The sequence below is a fragment of the Henckelia pumila genome, unplaced genomic scaffold (assembly GCF_033568475.1).
Source record: "Henckelia pumila isolate YLH828 unplaced genomic scaffold, ASM3356847v2 CTG_461:::fragment_3, whole genome shotgun sequence".
In the NCBI taxonomy this organism is placed as follows: Eukaryota; Viridiplantae; Streptophyta; class Magnoliopsida; order Lamiales; family Gesneriaceae; genus Henckelia; species Henckelia pumila.
In genome coordinates this window covers 1935533-1958392 of record NW_027331831.1, presented here as the reverse complement: position 1 = coordinate 1958392, position 22860 = coordinate 1935533, and the positions used below count along the sequence as shown (strand labels likewise).

General features: G+C 37.1%; 4 protein-coding genes and 1 pseudogene across 4 annotated transcripts; 2 read left to right on the top strand and 3 right to left on the bottom strand.

Annotated features, from left to right (window-relative positions):
* The first annotated feature begins 248 nt into the window (after positions 1–248).
* On the top strand, positions 249–3283 carry LOC140871619 (eukaryotic translation initiation factor 2 subunit alpha homolog). The gene is made up of 7 exons (XM_073274212.1): positions 249–761; positions 1645–1701; positions 1804–1890; positions 1971–2117; positions 2261–2365; positions 2660–2758; positions 2934–3283. The coding sequence occupies exons 1-7, from the start codon at positions 378–380 to the stop codon at positions 3087–3089; spliced, it is 1035 nt and encodes a 344-aa protein (XP_073130313.1). The 5' UTR covers positions 249–377; the 3' UTR covers positions 3090–3283.
* Positions 3284–3647: 364 nt separating this feature from the next.
* Positions 3648–5665, bottom strand: LOC140871618 (peptide-N4-(N-acetyl-beta-glucosaminyl)asparagine amidase A-like). The gene has a single exon (XM_073274211.1). The coding sequence runs from the start codon at positions 5549–5551 to the stop codon at positions 3788–3790; it is 1764 nt and encodes a 587-aa protein (XP_073130312.1). The 5' UTR covers positions 5552–5665; the 3' UTR covers positions 3648–3787.
* Positions 5666–6537: 872 nt separating this feature from the next.
* On the bottom strand, positions 6538–9229 carry LOC140872212 (pentatricopeptide repeat-containing protein At2g40240, mitochondrial-like). Its single transcript, XM_073275008.1, has 2 exons — positions 8960–9229; positions 6538–7548 (listed from the first exon to the last, which is right to left on the bottom strand). Exons 1-2 carry the CDS (start codon positions 9219–9221, stop codon positions 6806–6808), a joined length of 1005 nt encoding a protein of 334 aa, XP_073131109.1. The 5' UTR covers positions 9222–9229; the 3' UTR covers positions 6538–6805.
* A 3673-nt stretch (positions 9230–12902) lies between these two features.
* Positions 12903–13904, top strand: LOC140871486 (ethylene-responsive transcription factor ABI4). The gene has a single exon (XM_073274016.1). The coding sequence runs from the start codon at positions 12903–12905 to the stop codon at positions 13902–13904; it is 1002 nt and encodes a 333-aa protein (XP_073130117.1).
* Positions 13905–17512: 3608 nt separating this feature from the next.
* Positions 17513–22860, bottom strand: LOC140871552 (pentatricopeptide repeat-containing protein At1g19720-like; annotated as a pseudogene).

Below are 22860 nucleotides of genomic sequence, written 5' to 3'. Positions count from 1 at the left end.
TTCAAAATAGTAATGGAATAAATTTCCCTATTTGACATTAAGTCATTATCAGATAAAAAAAGAAAAAATGTCATTAACAGATAAAATTATATTAATATGTATGTATATATTTTTTTTGAGATAATATGTATGTATATATTAAGATGAAGTCGACATTTTTTTTCGGAATATTATTATTACTTATTATTATTATTATTATTTAAATAATGTATAAAACGAAATTTTATCGTATCAAATGTATTCTTTTTCGCAATCTATCTGACTCCTCTCCTCTCCCACCCCCGCGAAAAACCCAGAGCCACGGAAACCCTAAATCGCAAGTGTCCCAGAATCCCCAATTCCCTGCTGACCGACCCGATTGAAATCAATCCGAATCTATGGCGACGAACGGGGTGAACCTGGAATGCCGGATGTACGAGGCGAAGTACCCGGAGGTCGACATGGCGGTGATGATACAAGTGAAGAGCATGGCTGACAGCGGCGCGTACGTTTCACTCCTCGAGTACAACAACATCGAAGGGATGATTCTGTTCTCGGAGCTGTCTCGACGCCGAATTCGTAGTATCAGCAGCCTCATTAAGGTGGGCCGAATTGAGCCTGTTATGGTGCTCCGTGTTGATAAGGAGAAGGGTTACATTGATCTCAGCAAGAGGCGAGTTTCTGAAGAGGATATCCAGGCGTGCGAGGAGAGATTTAACAAGAGCAAGCTTGTCCATTCCATAATGCGACATGTGGCGGAGACAATGAAGATTGATCTTGAGGTTATCTTTAAATTGGATTGTATCTGTTGAAATTTTTATTTCAAAGTTTTCCTTTTCATTTCTATTCTTTTGTTTTCTTATTTGAATAAAAAGATGCACCTTTAAATTGATTTTAGCTCAGTGCTTTTGAAATACTGGCAACGAGTCCACTGGGGAATGTTCTATGTTTTTGTATCATTTTTTGTTGTTATTTTCCTTGCTAATAAACATCGGTTAGGGAGTTTGTGTTTTGCATTTTCTATTTTTGTTTCATGTTTGTTTGCTACTTCTACTGATATGTTGCTGGACTCCAAATAATTAACTTGATTTTGCCTTTGGCAGCATGCTTGTGATTTGTAAATTTTATCCCAACGAAATAGGTGTAAGTAGCTATTTATAGGCAAAGTATGCAGTGAAACTTGTAAAAAAAAATGGTGAAAGAGAAGAAAGGGAAGAAAAAAACTACAAGGAACTGTCAGAGAACATTCAACACTTATATGGATGCAGTTATGGGTAGTTTGAAGCTTTTCTAGAAGAGCTTTGTAGGCTACTTACTAGATCTAGGCTTCACTCTGTTTAACACATCTCCTGGGAATAGCTTTTGGTATTTGAATCTGAATATGGTTGTCTTGTTATTGTTGAATAGGACCAATTGCAACTTTGTGAATTTTGAGCTCGGTATTGGTCAATGGAACTAAATTGTGGTTACCTTTGGTTACTTGTAGAGTTGTTAAGGTCTCACTGTACTTTTTAAAGGTGTGAGCATCAATTATGCCAACTGACTAATTAACTCAAAACGATTTGCTAATACTGCTTGTTGCGCTACCCGATTAATGAACTATTTGACTAGTGAACTAATTTTACAATCTATTATGAGCTTTGCTTAGATGATTTTTTGTTGCAGGACCTCTATATTCATGTGGGCTGGCCTTTATACAGGAAATATGGTCATGCATTTGAGGTGAGATGCTCAGAAGTTCAATCAATATAGTATATGTTGTATATTTGCGCCAACTTAATATTTAATTCCGTAACAAACGTTTTACTGATTTCTAAATTACAGGCATTTAAAGTAGTTGTCAATGATCCTGATTCCGTGCTTGACTCTCTTACTCGTGAAGTAAAAGAAGTCGGACCTAACGGACAAGAGGTAGTATACATTTTCATTTCAATCTCATATTCTTCACGAGATCAACGTATATGATTATTTTCCATCTGGAAATCCTGCAGATAACTAAGGTTGTTCCTGCTTTATCGGAGGACGTAAAAGACTCTTTAGTTAAAAATATTAGGAGAAGAATGACACCACAGCCTTTAAAAATTCGTGCAGATATTGAAATGAAGTGCTTTCAATTTGATGGTGTTCTGCACATAAAGGTTCACTCCCATGATTAATCATCTGACTCTTTTTTTTTTGTTTTTAATTTTTTTTTAAAACTTTATTATTATCGTGGTTAGTAGCATTACTGGGATCTCTCTTTGGTGTTATGTACCACTGATATCTCCCAAATGCTTTTCAGGACGCGATGCGAAAAGCTGAAGCTGCAGGAAACAAGGATTGCCCTGTTAAAATTAAACTTGTTGCTCCTCCAGCATATGTTCTCAACACCCAGACTCTTGACAAGGTAAATTACTAGACAAGCATGTTACGCTTAATAATCTGATATTGCCTTATGCATGGGCAGCAATGAGTTCTGGATCAATATTGATACTCACGATCCTATGGTAAGCATCAAAGTTTGTTAAGCAATGCAACTGGTGTACATCACCAGCGAATGACATAAAATTTGCTTTTGCCATTGGTGAATGTTAAGGTGCCTTGTTATCATCAATTCCTGTATTTCCCTATATTTAACTTTATATTTGAGATGATTCAAAAAGCTGTCACCAATAAAATTAGTTTCATTTTTGCATTGCAGGAACAAGGTATATCTGTACTTAACAAGGCCATTGAAGCTTGCACAGAAGAGATTGCACGACACTCAGGAAAACTTACTGTCAAAGAAGCACCTAGAGCGGTGAGGATGACTATATTTATCAAAATTAGAATTTCAACTTTCCCATATCACATCAGATTGTCGCTAAAAATCGTTTCCATTTGCATGTTCTGTTACGGTTTCAAAATTTTCACCTCGATTGAATATTCATCATGGCCACCACCATCATGTGTTTAATTCGTTTTGTTTTATTTAGGTGAGTGAACGAGAAGATAAACTGCTCGCAGAGCATATGGCTAAGCTTGGTCGCGAGAACGAGGAGATTAGTGGAGATGAAGATAGTGAAGCGGAGGAAGATACAGGGATGGGAGACATAGATCTGGAGAACACGGGATCTGGGATAACAGATTAGATATTTCTTCTTTCTTATTCGTACCCCTGTGAGAGTACTTGTTAATTTAAACAATTTTGTTCACCCTATCTCCAAATACAATTTGAACAAATGTATTGTCATTTTACCCATGTTTTCCTGTTATATTTTTAAATTTTGGCTAACGTATGCAAGATTTAAAGTTATATTTGAATCTATATATCTTTGTTGTCCCATTTTATGTTTTAATTTGTCTTAGAAAGTAAAGTTTCATCGCAAAAAATCTAGCTAATGCACAATCTCGTCGAACCACCCCCTTCCAAATTCTTGGATTCGACTCTGTTTTGGCACGTCTATTGTTGTATTGTTTGCATCGAAGCCGTGGCTTATACATGAACTTTGTCGTGTTGCTTATGTTTTGCACCTGGCAGAAGAAAGCCCACCCCTTATTTGCTTTTGGCGTTGTATACCCTCGATTAGATAATTTTTTTCAATCTTTTAACACGTAGATATCACATAATTGGATTCTAATGTTTGATAAATATTGCTAAACTCCCCGTACTAGACCTCAAGCAGATTCTAAGGATCTCAAAACGTCTGTTGTAATACATAGAAATTTCGTATAAAACTTGTATAGATTGAATTACAAATAAAATCACTGTACGAGCCATTTATTCGGAGAATATAACTACACTATTGCCTGCAGAAATCCCACCAACACAAGAAGTCATTCAACCCGATCATAAGGACGACGTACACAGGACACTCGTCGTGTCGTTACTAATGTATCCACCGGCAGCCGAAACCTGCCTGCTATAGCAACCAAAGTCATCGGCAACACTATAAGTTTGATAAGTATTTGCTGCCCCAGACAGTACAACCCGATTCTCCACATACATTGTCCCATTTGCCTTCTGAGTGTTAACCAAACTACTCGTAAAGCTATCATTCGACCTCTCCTCTTCCATCGAGGTCTCCAAATCCGATACTATCGAGTACTTACCTTCCTCTGATCCAGCGACTTGAGATGTTATTTCTAAAGGATACTTTCGATTTAGTTTGGTACTGTAGACATCTCCGGTACAAGACACGACTTCCATTTCAGTCTTCACCTTCACTTTCTGCTTCACGTCCTTGACTGTTCCATTCGTTTTGAACTTTATCTTGTTCTTGAACTCCAACTTCTCCGAAATGCTGGTTGTAAAATTGCCTAAACTCGAACTCACCCACCCAGAGAACTCGCTTTTCCTCTTCACCTTAATCTCAAACTTCCCATCAAGCTTACTAAACTTCGATTTTCGCTTGACACTAACACTTGGAGCTGTGTATTCAACTGTCTCTGCCTTTACCACAACCACATTTGCATCCAACCATAGATGCAAATTGGCATCGACAAGCCAAAACGAAATAGCATCAGTGACTCCGAGCCGAAAAATATGAGCTTTCCCATCAAGAACCATGCCAAGAAATGGGGTCAATTCAATATCATATGAAGGCAAATCGAAAGCTCCAATTGAAACTACTGGATCCCAATATAAAGGATCGATCCCTCCACTGAAGATCACAGGGAATGGGATCACTGATCCTACTGTACTATTATCGATCGTCACAAAAACCTCCCTATACGCCCCATTTCCTCGTCCGGTTGTTAAATTGTTCTTTTCGAGGTATGAATTTGGAGGATTTGAATACCAAAATTCATCTTTTGAATGGGAGGAAATGTAAAGTTCAAGAACTGCCCTGTATGAGTTGAGTGGGATTTGAAGTCCCTTTTGTTTCACATCCGATGCAGTCTCGATTTTGAACCAAAATCCTTCACCTGGAATGGCAGATATTGGGATGATCAAATCTGCGGGGCTATCATATGCATTGGGGGAGTAATTTTCAGCCAAGATCCGTGGGATTTCTTCAGACTTTTCCACGGTGGACTCATCCGTCTGTGGAAGCAGAGGTAACGGCAAATTAACGGCGTGAGTGGAAGTGTCATTATCATTACTGTAATAGAGGAAAGTTAGGTTGAGCTGGTAAAAGCCGGTGAAGACGCCATTAACGGCGTTTGGGACGGCAACCGCGAGGGTCAGATTGGGTTTTCGGAGGAGGGAAGAGTATTTGGTGACATCCTTTTCAACAAGCCAGAACGAATCTCCCGTGGCTGGTTCGGGAGTGCTTGTGCGGAGAATCTCGACGGCGTCGAGCCATACGGCGGCGATGCGGTTGTTCTGGGTGCCGTTGGCAGCGGCGGAGAGGTGGATGGCGGCGCGTGACCAGGTGCAGTTGACGGGAGGGGTGTAGGGGGCGTATGTCGGGGGAAGGTTGATGGTGTTGCCGAAGCCGTGGGAGAGGATGGGGAGAGTGCAGGAAGGGGTGAGGGAGCTGAAGGAAAGTGGGCGCTTGATTTCGACGTATTGTTTTGCAGTCGGTAGGCGGCGGAGCGGCGGCGGCGGCGAGGTGGCGGAGGAGAGTGCGAAAGCTAGTGAGAGTACAAGTAGGTGTGGAAGATGCATATTTGGCGGTGGTTGGAATTCAAAGGCCGACGGGGAGGGAAGCTTAACAAATGGATCCTTTTGACTTTTTGGTTTGGACAATTAGCTCAATTTTAACACCATTTTAACATTGACTAAACTTGCGATAAGATAGCGTTTCGTTGGCCTTTTTATCACCAAAAAAAGAAAATGAAAAAGAAAATCTTTTTTTTTGCTGTTTTTAAAATTGTATGTGAGGATGATAAATTAGGAAAGATTATTTGAAAATTGAATGTGAGGATGATAAATTACTTGTATCATGTGCTACAATATAATCTTAGTGACTACTGCACACGCCGGGAATACATGTCTTAATTAATTTAATAAACATTTTATGATAAAAAAAAAATACATATAAAATTAATTAATTAAATTATATAAATACCGGTAAACAAGTTTGAATTCATTGATTACATTTTTAAAGTTTGTAGTGATGATCCATTATCAAGTGATGTTATGGTATGAGATGGACACCTGTCATGCAACACATTTCGTCTTAAATAAGACCTAGTTAGTTAATGGTGGCATCCATCATTCCTTGTTGGCAATGGCATCGGGTAATCAATGAGATGAATGACAAAAAATACAACTCTTTAAAACAACTCGTTTTACATCACAAGCTTGTTGTTGTAGTACTCCAATCCATGTATTCAATGGTTCTGTCAATACTATGGACAATGTTCTTGTAGTACTTTAATATATTAGATCCAATAACTCTTCTTTTTTGCATTGACACGTCTGTATTCAAGAGTCTATAATTTCAGTATATGAGTGCTATTGACGTTGAATGATAGTGCTAACTTTTTGGACAATACCCGTGGTTTGAACTCAAAATGTAATATGATTGCTTAGGGAATAGAAAACACAAGTAATTTTAAACGACAATCCCAAGTTTTAACTTCTCACATATCTTTAAAATACAACATTAAAATGAACGATTTTCATATTCTGGAAATATATTTGTGAAAGTTCCAATTCTTCCCTCAAAGTTGCAGTAGAAAAGTGTAAAACTCAGGTTGAAATGCACCTCCAATCCAGTTAAGCTTGCTTGCTTACACTTTAATGTTCACTACACGGGAAAATCCAAACCTAGTGTAGGTAGAATTCATAAGGAAGGTTCACTCAAAAACCCACTTTTGGTTCAGTAAATGTTGATTTCTATTCATGCTCTTGATTTAATCCACCACCAATCCATTAGCAGCATACAAGTGACTTTGTCTTAGGGAAAAAATTTATTCAGGATTTGGAAGCAGATAGAATCTTCTTCAATCCGTTGCTAATGGGCAAACTTCTTTTCTTCATCTCTTGTACAAAAGATTCAGCTTCATCAATTCTTTTAACCTTTATCAGGCCGCTTGCCAAGAATTCGAAATTCTCCGCATCTAATCTTCGATCCCTTCCGGCGAATATTTTCACGTACTCCGCCGCCTGAGCGACATACCCACATCTCACCATCTCTTTTACGACGTGCCCATGGGTGGAATGCATCGCCGCCTTCCCGTTCTCCGCCATCCGCCGTATCACTCTCAAAGCCACCTCCAACTTCCGCGCCTTGCACGCGCCGAGAACAAGAGCGTCATACGTCCTCGCGTCCGCATTCACGCCTTCCTCCTCCAGTTTCACAAGCACGTCAGCCGCCGCCGCCAATTCTCCGGCGCAGCAATACGCCGTCAGGATGTAATTGAGGGCCGTCACGTCCCTCTTCACTTTCAACACTCGCATCACCTCCACCACGCGCCATGCCGCTTCCATCTCCTTCCTCCGCGTCAGCACGCTGAGTATGGGGTGAAACGTGACGGAAGTGGCGCCGTAATTTTTGTTCGCCATCGTCTCCGCCACGCGCAGGGCCTCTCCCGGGCGGTGCAGCCGTGCTAGCTGAGCCACCACTCCGTCATGCGCGTGCTTTCTGGTGAACCAATCATCGACGTTGGCGAGATTCTGCAGGAGTTCGGGAAGTACTTGTACATCGGCGTATTGGAGTTCAATCTCATATTTGATAGTTACAAAATACTTAGTGTTAACCAAATTGTTAGTTACTGGGTTGTTAGTTAGTTAAATCAGTTTCATATACTTTTGTATATAAACCCTTTTCTGATCAGTTCTAATTCAATATAGAATGGAAAATTCATTTCATACTTTGTAATATGGTATCAGAGAGCTTCCGAAATCAGCTACTTCCTTTCTCGATCGGGATATGATCGATTCTCACTAGTTCTTTCTTTCTTGATCCGATATTTTTTTTTCAGATCTATGGCCAATACTGGTCCTCCTGTGTGGAATCTTCCCCCGCGATCGATCATGGATGATCCAATTAGCCCGTATTATCTCCATCATTCTGATAACCCTGGTCTCGTTCTTGTTTCTCAACTTCTCAATGGTGAAAATTTCGCATCCTGGAGCAGATCAATGAAGATCGCACTTTCTGTCAAGAACAAATTGGGATTTATCGATGGTTCTATTGCGAAACCAGCTAGTTCCGATGTCAATCTACTCAATGCTTGGGTGCGCAACAACAATATTGTGATTTCATGGTTATTGAATTCAGTTTCCAAAGACATATCAGCGAGTATTCTTTTTGCTGAATCGGCAGCAGACATATGGGCTGATCTTCAGGATCGTTTTCAACAAAGCAATGGTCCCCGTGTCTTTCAACTTTGCCGGGATTTGGTTTCTCTCCGCCAAGGTCAAGATCCGGTCAGTGTATACTTTACAAAACTCAAAACATTTTGGGATGAATTAACTCATTTTCGTCCTATGTGCAACTGTGGGAAGTGCATATGTCATGGCGTGAAGAACATTGAAGCATATTTTCAAATGGATTATACTATGGCTTTTCTCATGGGTCTTAATGATTCATTTGCTCATGTGCGGAGTCAGATCTTGCTCACAGATCCTTTGCCTCCCATTAATCGTGTTTTTGCTATGATTGTGCAAGAAGAACGACAACGGGCAATTGGCAATCCCCTGAATGACAATCTCTCAGGCAATGGCATGGCCTTTGCCATCAAAGGTGAGCATTCTCAGAAATCTTCCTTCTCACGGGCTCCGATTAAACCACAGCGTGGCAGACCTTATTGCACTGCATGTAAGGCACCTGGTCATACGGTTGAAACATGTTACAAAATACATGGTTATCCCCCTGGCTACAAGCATCGACCATATCCTGTCAACAAAGCCATGCCAAATACTGTCTCCAACGCTTCTTCTTCAAGTCCTGACACTTCGACATCCAATACATTTCACAGCTTTGATAAAACCCAAATGGATCAGTTAATGACTAAGTTCATGCAACATCTGGCCAAGTTTGAAACTAAACCTTCTTCTCCGGAAAATCAACTAAATCCTACATCAGGTACCTGTTTCTCTGTTTCAATACCTGATTTTTTGAATCCTTCAAAGTGCTGGTGTTAAATCGGCCGTGTTTCATACGTTTGACGAGTAATTGGCAAACGGCGGCGAAATCCCTTTGGCGGCCGGCAGCATCGATTAGGTCATCGTAGTCGGAAAATCGTTGATTTGGGGATACATTTTGGTTAGGGTTTTGGATGCTGAAGCAACGGGCGGTTGCATTGAAAATTGACTGCGCATTTGTGGCGAGCCGATTACATCCGCCGCCGAGTATGCGGCAGCGGGTGGCGGTTCGCAGCTGCATTATCAGCTCGTCGGATCACCAGGCAGTATTTGGATTTTACGGGTCGGGTTTTCATAAAAATTAAATTCGAATCCATTTTTCAGATATTGGGCTTCACACTGTTGGGCTGCCGTTATTTTCTTGGGTTTGTAAATTTTGGGTTTCCTTCCTTCCTTCCTCTTTTTTTTTTTCCATGGAAGTGTTTGATTTTCCCCCAGCACACACATATATACATATTTATACATTATTATATAGAGTTTTGATCTCCTGACAACAATCGTGAGCACCTACATGAACATTTGCTAACTTGACATTTATTTATTAGATGTATACAATGTCATGTCAGCTCGTGATAATGTTTGTGTTTACCGTGATTGTCAAAGAGATCGAAACTCATATTATATATATATATATATGTATATATATATATATTTATTTTGAGTCATAAAAGTGGATGGAATTTGTACGTGCCACAAACTTTTTTGGCATAAATCTCACTTGCTAACTTGACATTTACTTATTAAATGTATAAAATGTCACGTGAGCTCGTTTTCATCTATGTCTATGTGTTATATATATATATATATATAATTAATTCATCTATGTCTATGTGTTATAGTAGTTGTTAAAGAGATCAAAACTTATATTATATATATATAATTAATTTTTTTGAGTCATAAAAGTAGATGGAATTTGTCCGTGCCACAAACTTTTTTGGTCTAAATGGCATAAATCTCTCCTTTGATTCAAACCCGGTAAAAAAAAAAAAACACTTCTATTTTATTATAAATTAACAAGCACACTCCATATGCAGCAGCATGTGGCTGCAGCTCAGAAATGGCATTGGAAATAGTAACCTCTTTTATATATATTATTTTTAATTCCAAATATCTCTCATAAGATATTTTTTTCATAAATAATCGGTTCCTAATTAATTCCTAGGATTTAATGGACATAGATGCTGATACGGTTAGTATATATTTTTTATATACAAAAACTATAGACTTTAAAAATATGTATATACTAGATTTTTTTTTTCACGTAAAACCTACAACCGCTATCCTTAGGTGTGCTCTGGATAAATCCCGAACTAACAAAATAGTTTGCAAACTACGTTAGTCAGATAAACCATAATGGACAAATCCTGTGTGACAGGCTAGTCCAAGAAAGTGTTGACAAAAGAAATCGAACTCCTGACATTTGACCAAAAGTTCAACTGCTACACTAACTTGGACACCCATTAGATGGATCATCTCTGCTGCCTTTGTTCAATTTGTCCCCACAATCTTAATTTGTAAATTCCCCAAAAGAGTAAAGTTAATAGGTAGTGTGGTCCCATCTGAAGTAGTATCTTTATTTCTTCTTCTTGTGTCGTTGGAGGAGACAGGGCCACAATTTTTAATCATCTCAATTAATTGTCTCCTAATTGTTAGGTTATAATTTTAATTTCAAACATGGTGTTCATACACTTTGATCCTAATTAGTTTCTTAATTTAAGGCCCCTATTAAAATTATAACTGATTGATATTAGCTAGAGGGTGCGTATTATCAGTACTCAGTAGCCGCTCATATTTAGCAAATTTAGATACTAAATTATGAGTTTTGCTATGCTGTTCATCAACCGTGCCAACCTTTATGCTCATCATGTATAAAATACTTAACTATTGCACATGTTGGGTACAAAAGTTGGCACGGTTGGTGAACAAAATAGCAAAACTACTAAATTATAGTTTGAAAAAGTCTTCAATAAGTTTTTTTGGTTTCTCCAACCAAAAATACTCATGATTTTTAAAATACATATTCCATCCGTTTTTATTTGAGTGTCATTTCATATTACTGAAGAAAGTTTTTAGAAAACTAAATTTTTTAAAAGAAATTTCAAATTTTACCTTTTTAGTGAATATTTTAATTGAGTAAAAATAAATTTGTTGGAATACTTAATGTATTTAATTTAATAATGATAATATATATATATAGGTGAAAGAATGAATAATAAAAACGATATATAACTTTACGCAGATTTATCTTCTTTCATTTTGATGGGAAGTTTTATGTCCTCATGAAACTCTTGATAAAATATACTTTCGCTTTAGTCAATGGGGGAAAAAAGTGCAAGGGGTCGATCGAATTTATGGCCTCTTAATGATTTTTGAAAAGGCAAATAAATTATTATCTCGATCAAAGAAATCATTGATCATTTCCCAATTCAAAAAAATTATATAATCCTTTTTTTTTTTCAACTTAATTAATTCGACGACGATGAATGCCATTGCCATGTCAATCAGAAACATTCGTCTAGTCTTTATCCATTCAAAAATATTTTATTTGTAAACATTAATAATGGTAATAACTAGCTAGAAGATAAACAACTACTAGAAGATATTTTTGTAATTCTGTATTCACAGATCGCATGTGATACTTACAATATTATATCTCCTTGTATATCAGTATATGGATATGAATGAATAAAAAAAAATTAAATATAAATTAGGATATGTACCACATAAAAATATTTAACCATCTATGTTCCCGATTGATTAAATCAATACATGTAGCCATCGCATCACACTATTCGATCAATTATACGTATAATTTCTATTTGATGAATTCTAATTATAATTGGACATATATGCTACATGACATGAGCAAATATTACGAGGGAAAAAATGCATTAGGACACAGCCAGGAAAACGACACAGACACATGCCTGTGTGGAGTGTCAGACATAATGTGAAGGACTATATATTGAAAAAATAATAATATTATATTTCTTAATTTTAATTTTTCCATGTTTCGAATGATGATTTAATTTTTTTTTATCTGAAAATAATAAAGTTTTGAACTGATTTCTTAAAGAATATTTTATTTCTTAAATCATGTTATCAGTTTTTAATTAAACTATAATTAATTAATTAATGACATTTTTTCTTGAATTTTGATACATTCATTTGATTTTATTTATTTGTTCCGTTTATAATATCATATATAGTTTTTATATATACGGATAGGGATATCCAAGTTTATGCTTCTTTAAGATTTTTTCGGAAACAAAAAACACCAAATTTTATAAAGCATCAGTAGAGGAATTACAAACATCGTCCACGATAATGCTAATAATAGAACTAGGAATAACGGTAAAAATTAAAGAAATACCAAAACAAACATATTGAAGAGTCGTTTTAATCAAAGTATGGACGACTCTAAAGAACTCAAACTTTAGAAAACGCATATCCCTAACACACAAAAATATACTCACGGATTTAAGTGCAAGTAAATAAGACGGGCTTGGCATGTGATATATGGATAACCGTATGAAAAATGTTACGTGTACATATAGGATTTCGACACAATCATACATTAGTGAAAGATTTTTCTATCAATACATAACTTTGTAATTTCGAAATAACTTATAATTATATGTATGCATATCATAACCGTGTGTATAAACCGAATGAATACATACGCATGGTAGGTAGCTTAGGCATGTATATATATATATATATATATACCACCGCCCTCTTCTACCATTTGCAGACAATGCTTTCAGAGCCCTAAAAATTTTACTATCTTCTCTTTCTTTCTCTCTCGACTTTATTGGGTAAACACAGAACGAGGCAAAACCCTACTTACTACTACACTCTTCCCCATTTTTACCTTTCTTTATAATTTTAATCCCTCCACCTCTCTTTTCAGCCACTCACCATGAGCGGTGGCGCCGCTGTTTCAGACACTCCTGATGATATTCATCAATCTCCTCAGAACACCACCTTCATTTTCCACGATTCTCCGCCCGCCCTTTCCGGAGGTTCTTCTTCTTCCGCCGTCGCCGATGGTGGTGGCAGTAGCAAGAACAAGAAGTGTAAAGGGAAAGGAGGGCCGGATAATGGAAAGTTCAGGTATAGAGGTGTCAGGCAGCGGAGCTGGGGGAAATGGGTGGCGGAGATCCGTGAGCCAAGAAAGCGCACGCGTCGATGGTTGGGAACTTTTGCCACGGCGGAGGACGCGGCTCGTGCTTATGACCGTGCTGCGGTTATCTTGTATGGATCCAGGGCTCAGCTCAACCTACAACCCTCTGTCGGCGGAGCTGACGGCGTTGGTCTTGGCGGCGCTGATGCCGGCGATCCGTCTTCTCAGTCTCGGAACAGAACCTCTTCGTCTTCCGCTCAAACCCTCCGTCCATTGCTTCCTCGGCCATCAGGGTTTGGCCTCACGTTCTCGAATCAACCGCCTCCGCCGCCTCCGCAGCAGCATGCGGTGGGAGGGATGGGGGCCAACTACATTCCGTACGGGATGTACGGAGCCGTACAATACCCGAACATGTCTCAAGAACATGTGGGAATAGCCCAACATCACGAGTACGGAATGGCGGATATGAATGTGGAATCCGACCCCACAGCAAAAGTCGAAGCTGCAGCCACCTCCTTCTATCCAAACCCTAGTATAAATAATCACCATCACCACGACAATTTCCATCAATTTGGGTACGACGAGATTAATTCCCTGGTGGGTTCCAGCTTGTCTCTCGAATCCACTCATCCACCTCCGCCTCCGCCTCCGCCTCCGCCGCCGCCGCCTGTGGCAGAGCCATCGGTGGTGTTGAATGGTTACGTCTCCTCCCCTTCATGGGCTCTGGGCGGCGAAGATGAGCTCCCCTCGACTAATATTTGGGACTACAGCGATTCATTCTTGTTCGATAGTCTTTGAAAATCAAGTAAGCTTTAATTAATTTATGTTAATTTGCATGGAAATGATGCAAGAACATCGCTAGGGTTTCGAGAAGATTTCACAAATTTGGTTCTGTATTATCCAAGAATCAACTTCCTATGTAGCTGATCATGAATTCACAGTATTAATTAATTAATACGTATGTATTTTGTCACGTTTTAAGATGTGAGTGAGCTTAGATTATATTTATAATGGGAATTAAAAAATTTGAGGGGACGGGAATTATAAATTACGTGATCGATCAGTATCTTGAGAATCTATTTATATACTTGTAATTTTAGCAGCTAGGCTAAATAGAAGTGATGGAAATATTTATCAATCTTTCCTTATTCTACGTTAGCATTTCATATATAAATTTAGTAATTAGCATTGCTGAGTACATATATTGTTAAAAATATAATGGAATTAAGCAAAGCCTATACATGTTAATTTGCATGTTTCTCCAGGTTACTACTATCCATTTTCCCACGTGTTGCAATGTACATGTGTAAATAGTCGAATTCACAAAATAAAAATAAAGTACATATGTAATGGCGATATATTTACTTTACAACAAGTAAATAGAATTCGAAAGATTCTGGGAAATCTGGATATATGGTTGATCAATCTAATTACAAAACTATATGTCTGAGCCCTCGTACCGCAAGGTATCGCGGTGAAGATCATGGTCATGACACGGGGACTCTTCTTGGAACCCTTCTCCGCCACTGTTTTTGGTGTATCGTGTTTTTTCGGGTTCTTAATCGGTACCGTGAAATGTGTGGCGGAGATGATTCCTATTATGAACGCCAAGTTGCAAACAATGGCATCATGGGAGACACGGTCGAGACGTTAAGCCATGAAACAATTTCACCCTGAGCTTAATAAATTCTGTATAATATATATATATAGTGTATGTTTCTAAGTTGGCAATTTAAATTTGCAAAGCAATCCCTAAATATTTTGTGTGGAAGTTGATTTATTTTAGGGTAAACGATAATTCTAAAGTGGGTAAACGATACTTCTAAAGTGAAAATAAAATGACGTTTGAACGAATGGCGTTAAAATTGGATTTTGTAGGATGTATTTTCATATGGGTCATCAATTATCCCACGAAATAAATTAGGGGTGATTTAAGAAAACAAAAATACTAATTTTAAATCGATGGATCACAATATTTCCTTAAATTATTTTGGATGGATTTTTTTATGGGGGACAAGGAGAGAATATTATACGGAAAAAGGTTTTTATTTTATTTTATTTTTTCCTAAAAAAATAAAAATAAAACATGATGTGTCCGTCGTCATATGAATGGGAGACATGGAATTGAGAAGAATATTTTATTCGAATGATACCATATTAGACTTCAAATTATAGATCTCCAAGTACTAATCAAAATCAACATATATTCTTCTTATTGAAAAAATACATTACTTATTTTCAATGGTCAACTTAAAAATAATAATCACAAGCACTCAACTCAACCAAATTTTCACATTTCTCTTAATTATTGCAAACGAATATTTAAATGCATGATCAGGGACGGATTTATAAATTAGAGTTGGGGTGGGTTGATCTTAATCAATGAATTATATATTACTCTCTCTGTTCCAAATACATTGTCCTATTTTGTTTTTCACATGGATTAAGAAAAATTTATTGGGAAAGTAAATTTTATATAAACTTTCTATTTTATTCCTATGTAATGTATTAAAAAAGAGAATTTAAGGATTCTAGCCTACTTCCAAATCATATTTTTAAAAATAGCCTTGTTCATCAAATATTTTGCAGTATAGCCTTTCCATAAACTTAAAATCCTAAAATATCCTTTTAAACATTTTCTAAATTTGTAGATTCTATTACTATAACTCACTCAATAAATTAAGAGAGATTTACAACAATATATTTGGAAGAAAAAAAATTGGCTCGTAAAAATATTGTTTAAAATGTATTTTAAATTAACACAATATTTTTCACAATATGCATATGATTCAACACCGCTAATAGAGCCGAACCCCACAACTATATCAATGTATCAGTCTCTACTATCCAATTACTAGATACTGCACGTAGATAACATTACTCTAACAATTAGCTTTGTGTGATATACTTATCAATATTACATAAAAAATTATATAATCTGATATTCATCATGAATTTTCAATACATTAAAACATGATATAAAAACACATAAAAAATGATGCAAAAAGAAAAAGAGATTACCTCCCTTGATTTGATTTGATGGTTGGCGGTGAGAATCCGGGAGAGGGAGAAGATAATATAATGAAATTTGTGACTTTTCCAATAAACTAAAATAAAATATAAGAATAAATAAAAAATCAAAACCACAAAACATGAGATTTCGTATCTTGGATTTAATGTTTTGTTGGTGGCAACAAAGAGAAAAAAATAAGAATGATAAATCGGTGATAATAAGTGATAATAGGGTTTAAGGGATAAATCTGTAACTTGGGATGATTAAAAGTCTAATTTGAAAAAATAGCTAAATTAAGGCCAAAATTGATTATAGATACTTGTAGAAGGCCATTTTAAAAATTCTCTCATTAAAAAATGATTGCACAATTTTCAAAGTGTAGTTAATAAGTGTATATTAGTAAAGAAGTGTAAAAAAATATTACTAAATATGGTATATTACTATATATTTGGGACAAATAAAAAAAAACGTGGACAATATAATTGGGACGTAGGTAGTATAAAAAAAAGTCATTACATTGTACTACTCACAAAAAATAGACAAATTGTGTTTTTAATCCTATATGTTTGTCTTTAGGATTTTGATCCTCTATGTTGTCAAATTTCAATTTTAATCTGTTATCTTTGTTTTTTTTTTTTCAACTTTCATCTTTGTTCCGACTTGGCTTTGACATGAAAATAATGCAGTACTGCTAACACTGGAGTGTATATTGCCACATTAGCACTTCCAATAAAAAAAGACTAGAATACCAAAAAAATTGCGTGACTAAAACTGAAATTTCCTAACACAGAGAATAAAAATCGTAAAATGACAAATATGCAGGACTACAATGCAATTTTCCACCCAAAAATGAAGTTGTGCACATAGGCTTCCGGTGTAAAAAGTAAATTTTATTGGATTAAGTAAAACAACTTATATATGTAATAAAAAAGAATTTGGGGTGGGCTACAGCCTAGGATTGGCCTAAGCTAGATCCGTCAGCATGATTACATTTATAAATTATCTGAACAAAATACGAGTAAATGTAAATTAATAGCACATATATTTGTTCAATAATCCATTTGGTGCCTCTTTGTGCCTCGGCTCAAGCCTTTGTATTATCATTCATCCTCACAAAAAAGAAAAATTATTGCTTTGCTTACAACAGTTATAACATTATGCATTCATTTCTTATCTACAAAGAAAAGCTACATTCAGAAACAACATACTTAGCCAGTGCCATTACACCACTGTATTTTCATGGAAAGCCTAGGAGTCATAGACAAAACTTTGGGTACAGTTTCATCTACAAGCCTCCTCAATTTACAATGCAAAATATATACATATTTACCTCATCGAGAGTGCTTCTTGCGGAACAACAGTGGGTGAAGGTGTACGGTCCTATATGATCAATCTACCAGTAATCGCCACACGAACAGACCCGTTTTCGAAATGGTGCAAGCATTTTGGATCACTTAAGTATATTTCACACTCATGCGTTTCAGAAACTGATTTGGCAAATCCATGGCATTGCTCACACGTCCTCAAGTTCTTGACTATCCTTATACTTCGAGACCTTTGAGCAGATTTGATGAGAGCAAAAGCTAATGCAAGTTTCTCACTGTGAACTCCATTCATTTCTTTTTTTTCTTCTTCCGGAATGACGAGCACGTCATAGTATTTTGTCCCCTTGGTTCTTAATTCTTCCTTTTTTTATCCAAGAAAGTATAGATTTATCATCAAGTTGGCCAAGATTACCAGAACTAAACATATGAACTGAAACGACCCTAACTCTATAATTAATAAATAAATATGCGGAAATTTTTATTTTTTTTTACTAAATAAAAATATGTACATACATGCCCATACATATATGCACAGAATAAATAGATTTAAAAATAAATAACATGAATAAAAATAATGCAACAAATCGAAAACTTAACATTTCATAATTTAAATATCTGAGTCATGCGTTAAATACAATACTGACAAAAGTAAAATAAATTAAAGTTTTGCATGCACTGAAAATTTCTTAAATAAAATATCCCAAATCACAACCACTGAAAATAATTAAAATGTAACATGCTAAAAACTCGAGACATGCATAAAGACTCAGACAACGGTCACGGGGGATCACTCTCAGTCTGCTCATACGTCCTCGCCGCCGGTAGGAGCTACATCCTCCTCCACGTACTCACCTGCACCATACCAATGTAGTGAGCCTAGAGGCCCAACATGCTAACATAACAAGGGTTTAAAATAATTTAAATCACTTTAATACTAATACATAACATATACATGAATGAGCATGCTTAAAATATCATTGACATCACATAACTTCAATTAACTTAAATATCATAACATAAATAATACATAAACATTGTTGAGCAAATTATTTTCTAACATCGCATGGTTGTATCCATAGTGTAACCTTAAATCATACATCAAATACTGATCAGCGTGGAAACCAACGTACGTGGCGGTGACGAATCACCTCTTAAATTGGCAGTAAACTGCCCTTCAATAGTTCACATATGGGGACGAGTCCCCCTTAAATTGTCACACTACTTCAACTTCCAACATAAAATATTTTCTTTTGCTCAACCTTAAACATTAAATCATGCATAAAAATTATTTCATGAATGCATGTACTTAAATAAAATGTGTGTCCTTCATATATATTTAATTTAATTTCATACTAACATATAAATATTAAAAATAACTTCCATGCATAAAATAATTAAATATATATTCAGGACTTATGCAAATTTCTCATGGATTGTACTGAACTGCTGGCCCTAACACTCAAGCCCATTTACTTAAATCTGGCCCATTAACACTGAGACTGACCCATTAACATACTTAAGCCCCACATTACATTTCTAAGCCCAATTAATTAATTAAAGCCCATTAAAACACTTCTGGCCCAATAACAACATATTCTGGTCCAATGGGCCCAAAAGCCCAAAAACTGGCCCAATAACTTCCATGGGCCCTCAAGGCCCATAAAAATTAGTGGACCCACTTAATTAATTTAATTAAGCCCAAAATAATTAAATTTAACCCGAAATAATTAAATGGAGCCCAAATAAATTTTGAGATTTAATTAGGCCCATTAAACACTTAATTAAACTTAAAACTTAAAAATAAAAATACCCGAGCCCAACTAACTTAACCCGGACCCGGACCCAACTAACATAACCCATGACTTTCCTGACCCGACCCGGACCCAACAACCCGACCCGGATCACTTCAAACCCTAAAACCCGACGCCCCTCTTCCTTGCAGCTCTTGGCCGCGAGCAGCAGCCCTTCTAGGGCTGCTGCCTCCCTGCTTCGGCCGCCCCTGGCCGGAGCCCCACCACCCAGACGTAGCCCACGTCTGGGCGGTCCAAACCAGCCCATGGCCCCAGCCCCATGCAGCCTAGACCTCATCACCGAGCCCCCCTTCTCAGAACCCTAATCTGCGCCACCATCAAGACCCGAACTCCCTTAGCTTGTTTCTAGACTCGTTTGGCTCGAACCACTCGAGCCATTCGAGTCTAGACCATCTTAGCACACCCTACAGAACCTGACCAGCAGCTAGTCGCCCAAAGAAAAATGGAGAAAACGTGAGTGATGATAAATCAAGAACATGAACGTGACACAAGCACAAAACGACCCATTTTCTGAAATTCTTTGAAGAAATCGATGTATACACATACTGAAACAATTAATACTGATTTGATGCATAAAAAGAGAAGAAGAATCATGCCTTGCACCGTTAAAATAAGAGGTAGGAGCGTGTAGAACGAATCCGGGACGACGGGACGACGAACAACCTTGAAGCTTCGAAGAAAAACGTCTATGGAGCCTTCTTGGAGGCTGTTGATCGGTCGAAGAAGAATTAAGGAGAGGGGTGGCGGCTGAGAGAGTGATCGGGTGAGGGATTTGGGTAGGATAGGTTTAGGTTTTTAATTTAATTAAAAGTAGGTTTTTAGGATAATTAAAATATTAATAAGGGTTTTTTAATGTAAAATATATAACTTAAAAACTCTAATTAAGAAGTAAAATCTGATAACTAAAATTAAAATCCCGAAATATATAATTAAGGGAATTTTAAAAACAATTAAAAGTCACTATTTTGACTTATTTTGAATAAAAATGGACTCCTAAAATTATATAAAATTAAATACTAAAAATATTGAGGAAATAAAACTCAAAATAATATTTTTGGGCTCTAAAAAGACTCATAAAATAATTTGGATAGAAAGTTGTCATCTCGTCCGTCCACAGTCCCGTCTACGCGATCAAAAACAATTAATTTCCATAAATCGTGAAAATCACTAATTATGGGTTAAATGCTTAAAATAACTTAAAACATGCACAAATAATTTCACATAATTATTTAACCCATAAATCTAAAATTCTAAATAAATAAAATTCCTAATTATGCATGCGAATTTACGTATTTAAAATACCGGGTGTTACATGAACCGTGTTTTTATCTTCGATCTAGCTCAGACCCATAGGTTCTGTTGAATCTTTCCTAATTTCGGATGCTTTTATATAGGAAGAATCCTTGGAAATTTCAACCAAGTTATATAGGTGTACGACTACCCTGTGAATGAAAGCATTTCCTGGTTCAAGTTCAAGTAACCTCTCTCCTGCGTAAATTGCCAACTTAACATTCCCATGTGCCCGGCAGGCAGCAAAAAAAGCAGACCAAATAGAGACATCAGGCTCTATGGGCATTCCCCTGATAAAGTTCAATGCATCATCGAGCATCCCTGAACGACCATATAAATTTACCACAGCCATGTAAAGGTCTAAACTTTGTAAAACCTGATAATCTTCAGTCATCTTCAAGAAGACTAGCAACCCTTCATCAACCATTTTGGCACGACCATAAGCCGAAATCACACCCCCTAATGTACCTCTGTTAGGTCTGTATTGCTGTTGCAACATCATTTCAAAGAGCTCAATTGATTTCATAAAACGCCCATGCGCAAAATAACTAGCAATCATTGTGTTCCACGTCACAATATCTTTTGATGACTTTCCATCGAATATGACTTCCGCATATTTCAACATCCCCGATTTCGAGTAAGTGTCTATGAGAGAATTCACAACCGAACCATCAGAGTCTATATTTCTCCTCAAAGCACAACCATGGATCTCTTTCAACTTTTTCACAAAAACCAAATTTGCACATGCCGGCAAGATGCTCAAAATAGTAACTGAACTGGGTTTGTAACCAACAGACTGCATCATCCGGAAAATCTGCAGTGCTCTATTTTTCAAGCCATTGTGCAAGAAACCAGTAATAAGAGCATTCCAAGATGCAGTGTCCCGATGAATTCCCCCATCCTTTTCCATCTTCTGGAAAAGATCCATGGCCTGATCCACATCTCCATTATGAATGTAACCCGTGATCATCACATTCCACGTAATTACGTTGGGCTTTATGCTTGATTCTTGCATTCTTTTAAAGAGCTCATGTGCTACACCACAGTATCCAGCTTGGCAATATCCTCCTATCATTGTGTTCCACGAATACACATCTTTTTCTGATATCATATCAAAAACCTGGCGAGCTGCCCGAAGTTTTCCACTCTTGGAATACATGTCAACGAGGGAATTCCCCACAAGAACATCTTCAGCATATCCCAACTTGATGGCAAATAAATGAACTTCCTTTCCTTTCCTAAGATCTTTTGAAGATGAACATGCTGATATGGCACTCAATAGAGTAACCCCATTTGGTTCAACTCTTGATGAAAGCATCTTCTGAAACAAACGTAATGCCTCCGCCCCCTTATCATTCTGCGCAAGTCCAGAAATCATACTAGTCCAAGTGAAAACATCGGGCATGAGACCATAACTCTCCATCTCATTCATCATTTCAATCGCTTCATCACACTTTCCTGCATTGTTATAGCTTGAAATCATTATATTCCAAGTGATCATCCCCGGCTCAACACCATCTTTGCACATCAAGTTAAAAAATCTAAGTGCATCATCCATCTTTCCCTGCAGGCAATACCCTGTAATTATTGCATTCCAAGAAACTATATCATTCACTTCTGATCTTCCAAAAAACTTCTCAGCACAGCTCAACCATCCACATTTCGCGTAGACAGCAATAATAGAATTACTCACACGCAGTTCTCTACTCATCCCAAGTTTAATTGTCATAGCATGTATCAATCTCCCTGTATCGACATCCCCACACTTTCCACACGCCTGTAAAATTTTGGGAAACAAGAAATTATCAGGAAACGCATCACCCTCAATCATCATCAAATAAAATAGGTCCAACACTTCACCCTACCTCTTCTCTCTTGAACAGGCGCCAATGGCAGCAGACCACGCATACAAATTCCTTTCAACCATTTCATCAAATACTTGAAATGCATCATCTAGGGAACCACACTTCGCAAACATGCCAACTAACTTGGCTTCAAGAAACGGGTCAGGTTTTCGTTTTAGCCATTCCCTGACACGGGCATACAGCTCGGAACATAGCCTTATTAAACGAGAATGAATGCACGATTGAATCAAGTACGATAAAGTGTTGTGTCGTACCTTCGACCATGATAAAGCAATGGAATCCAAATAGGCAATAGCTTCACCGAGGCGTCCTTGCTTGCAGAGCTGCTTCAATTCGAAATCTTCAGCTGAACTGGGCCTTCTGAAAGAGATCTTGTGCGGAAATCGCAAAGTTTCAGGGATTCCAAGGGGTATAGTTTTACATGGAAGAACTATGTTCTCCATTCTCGAG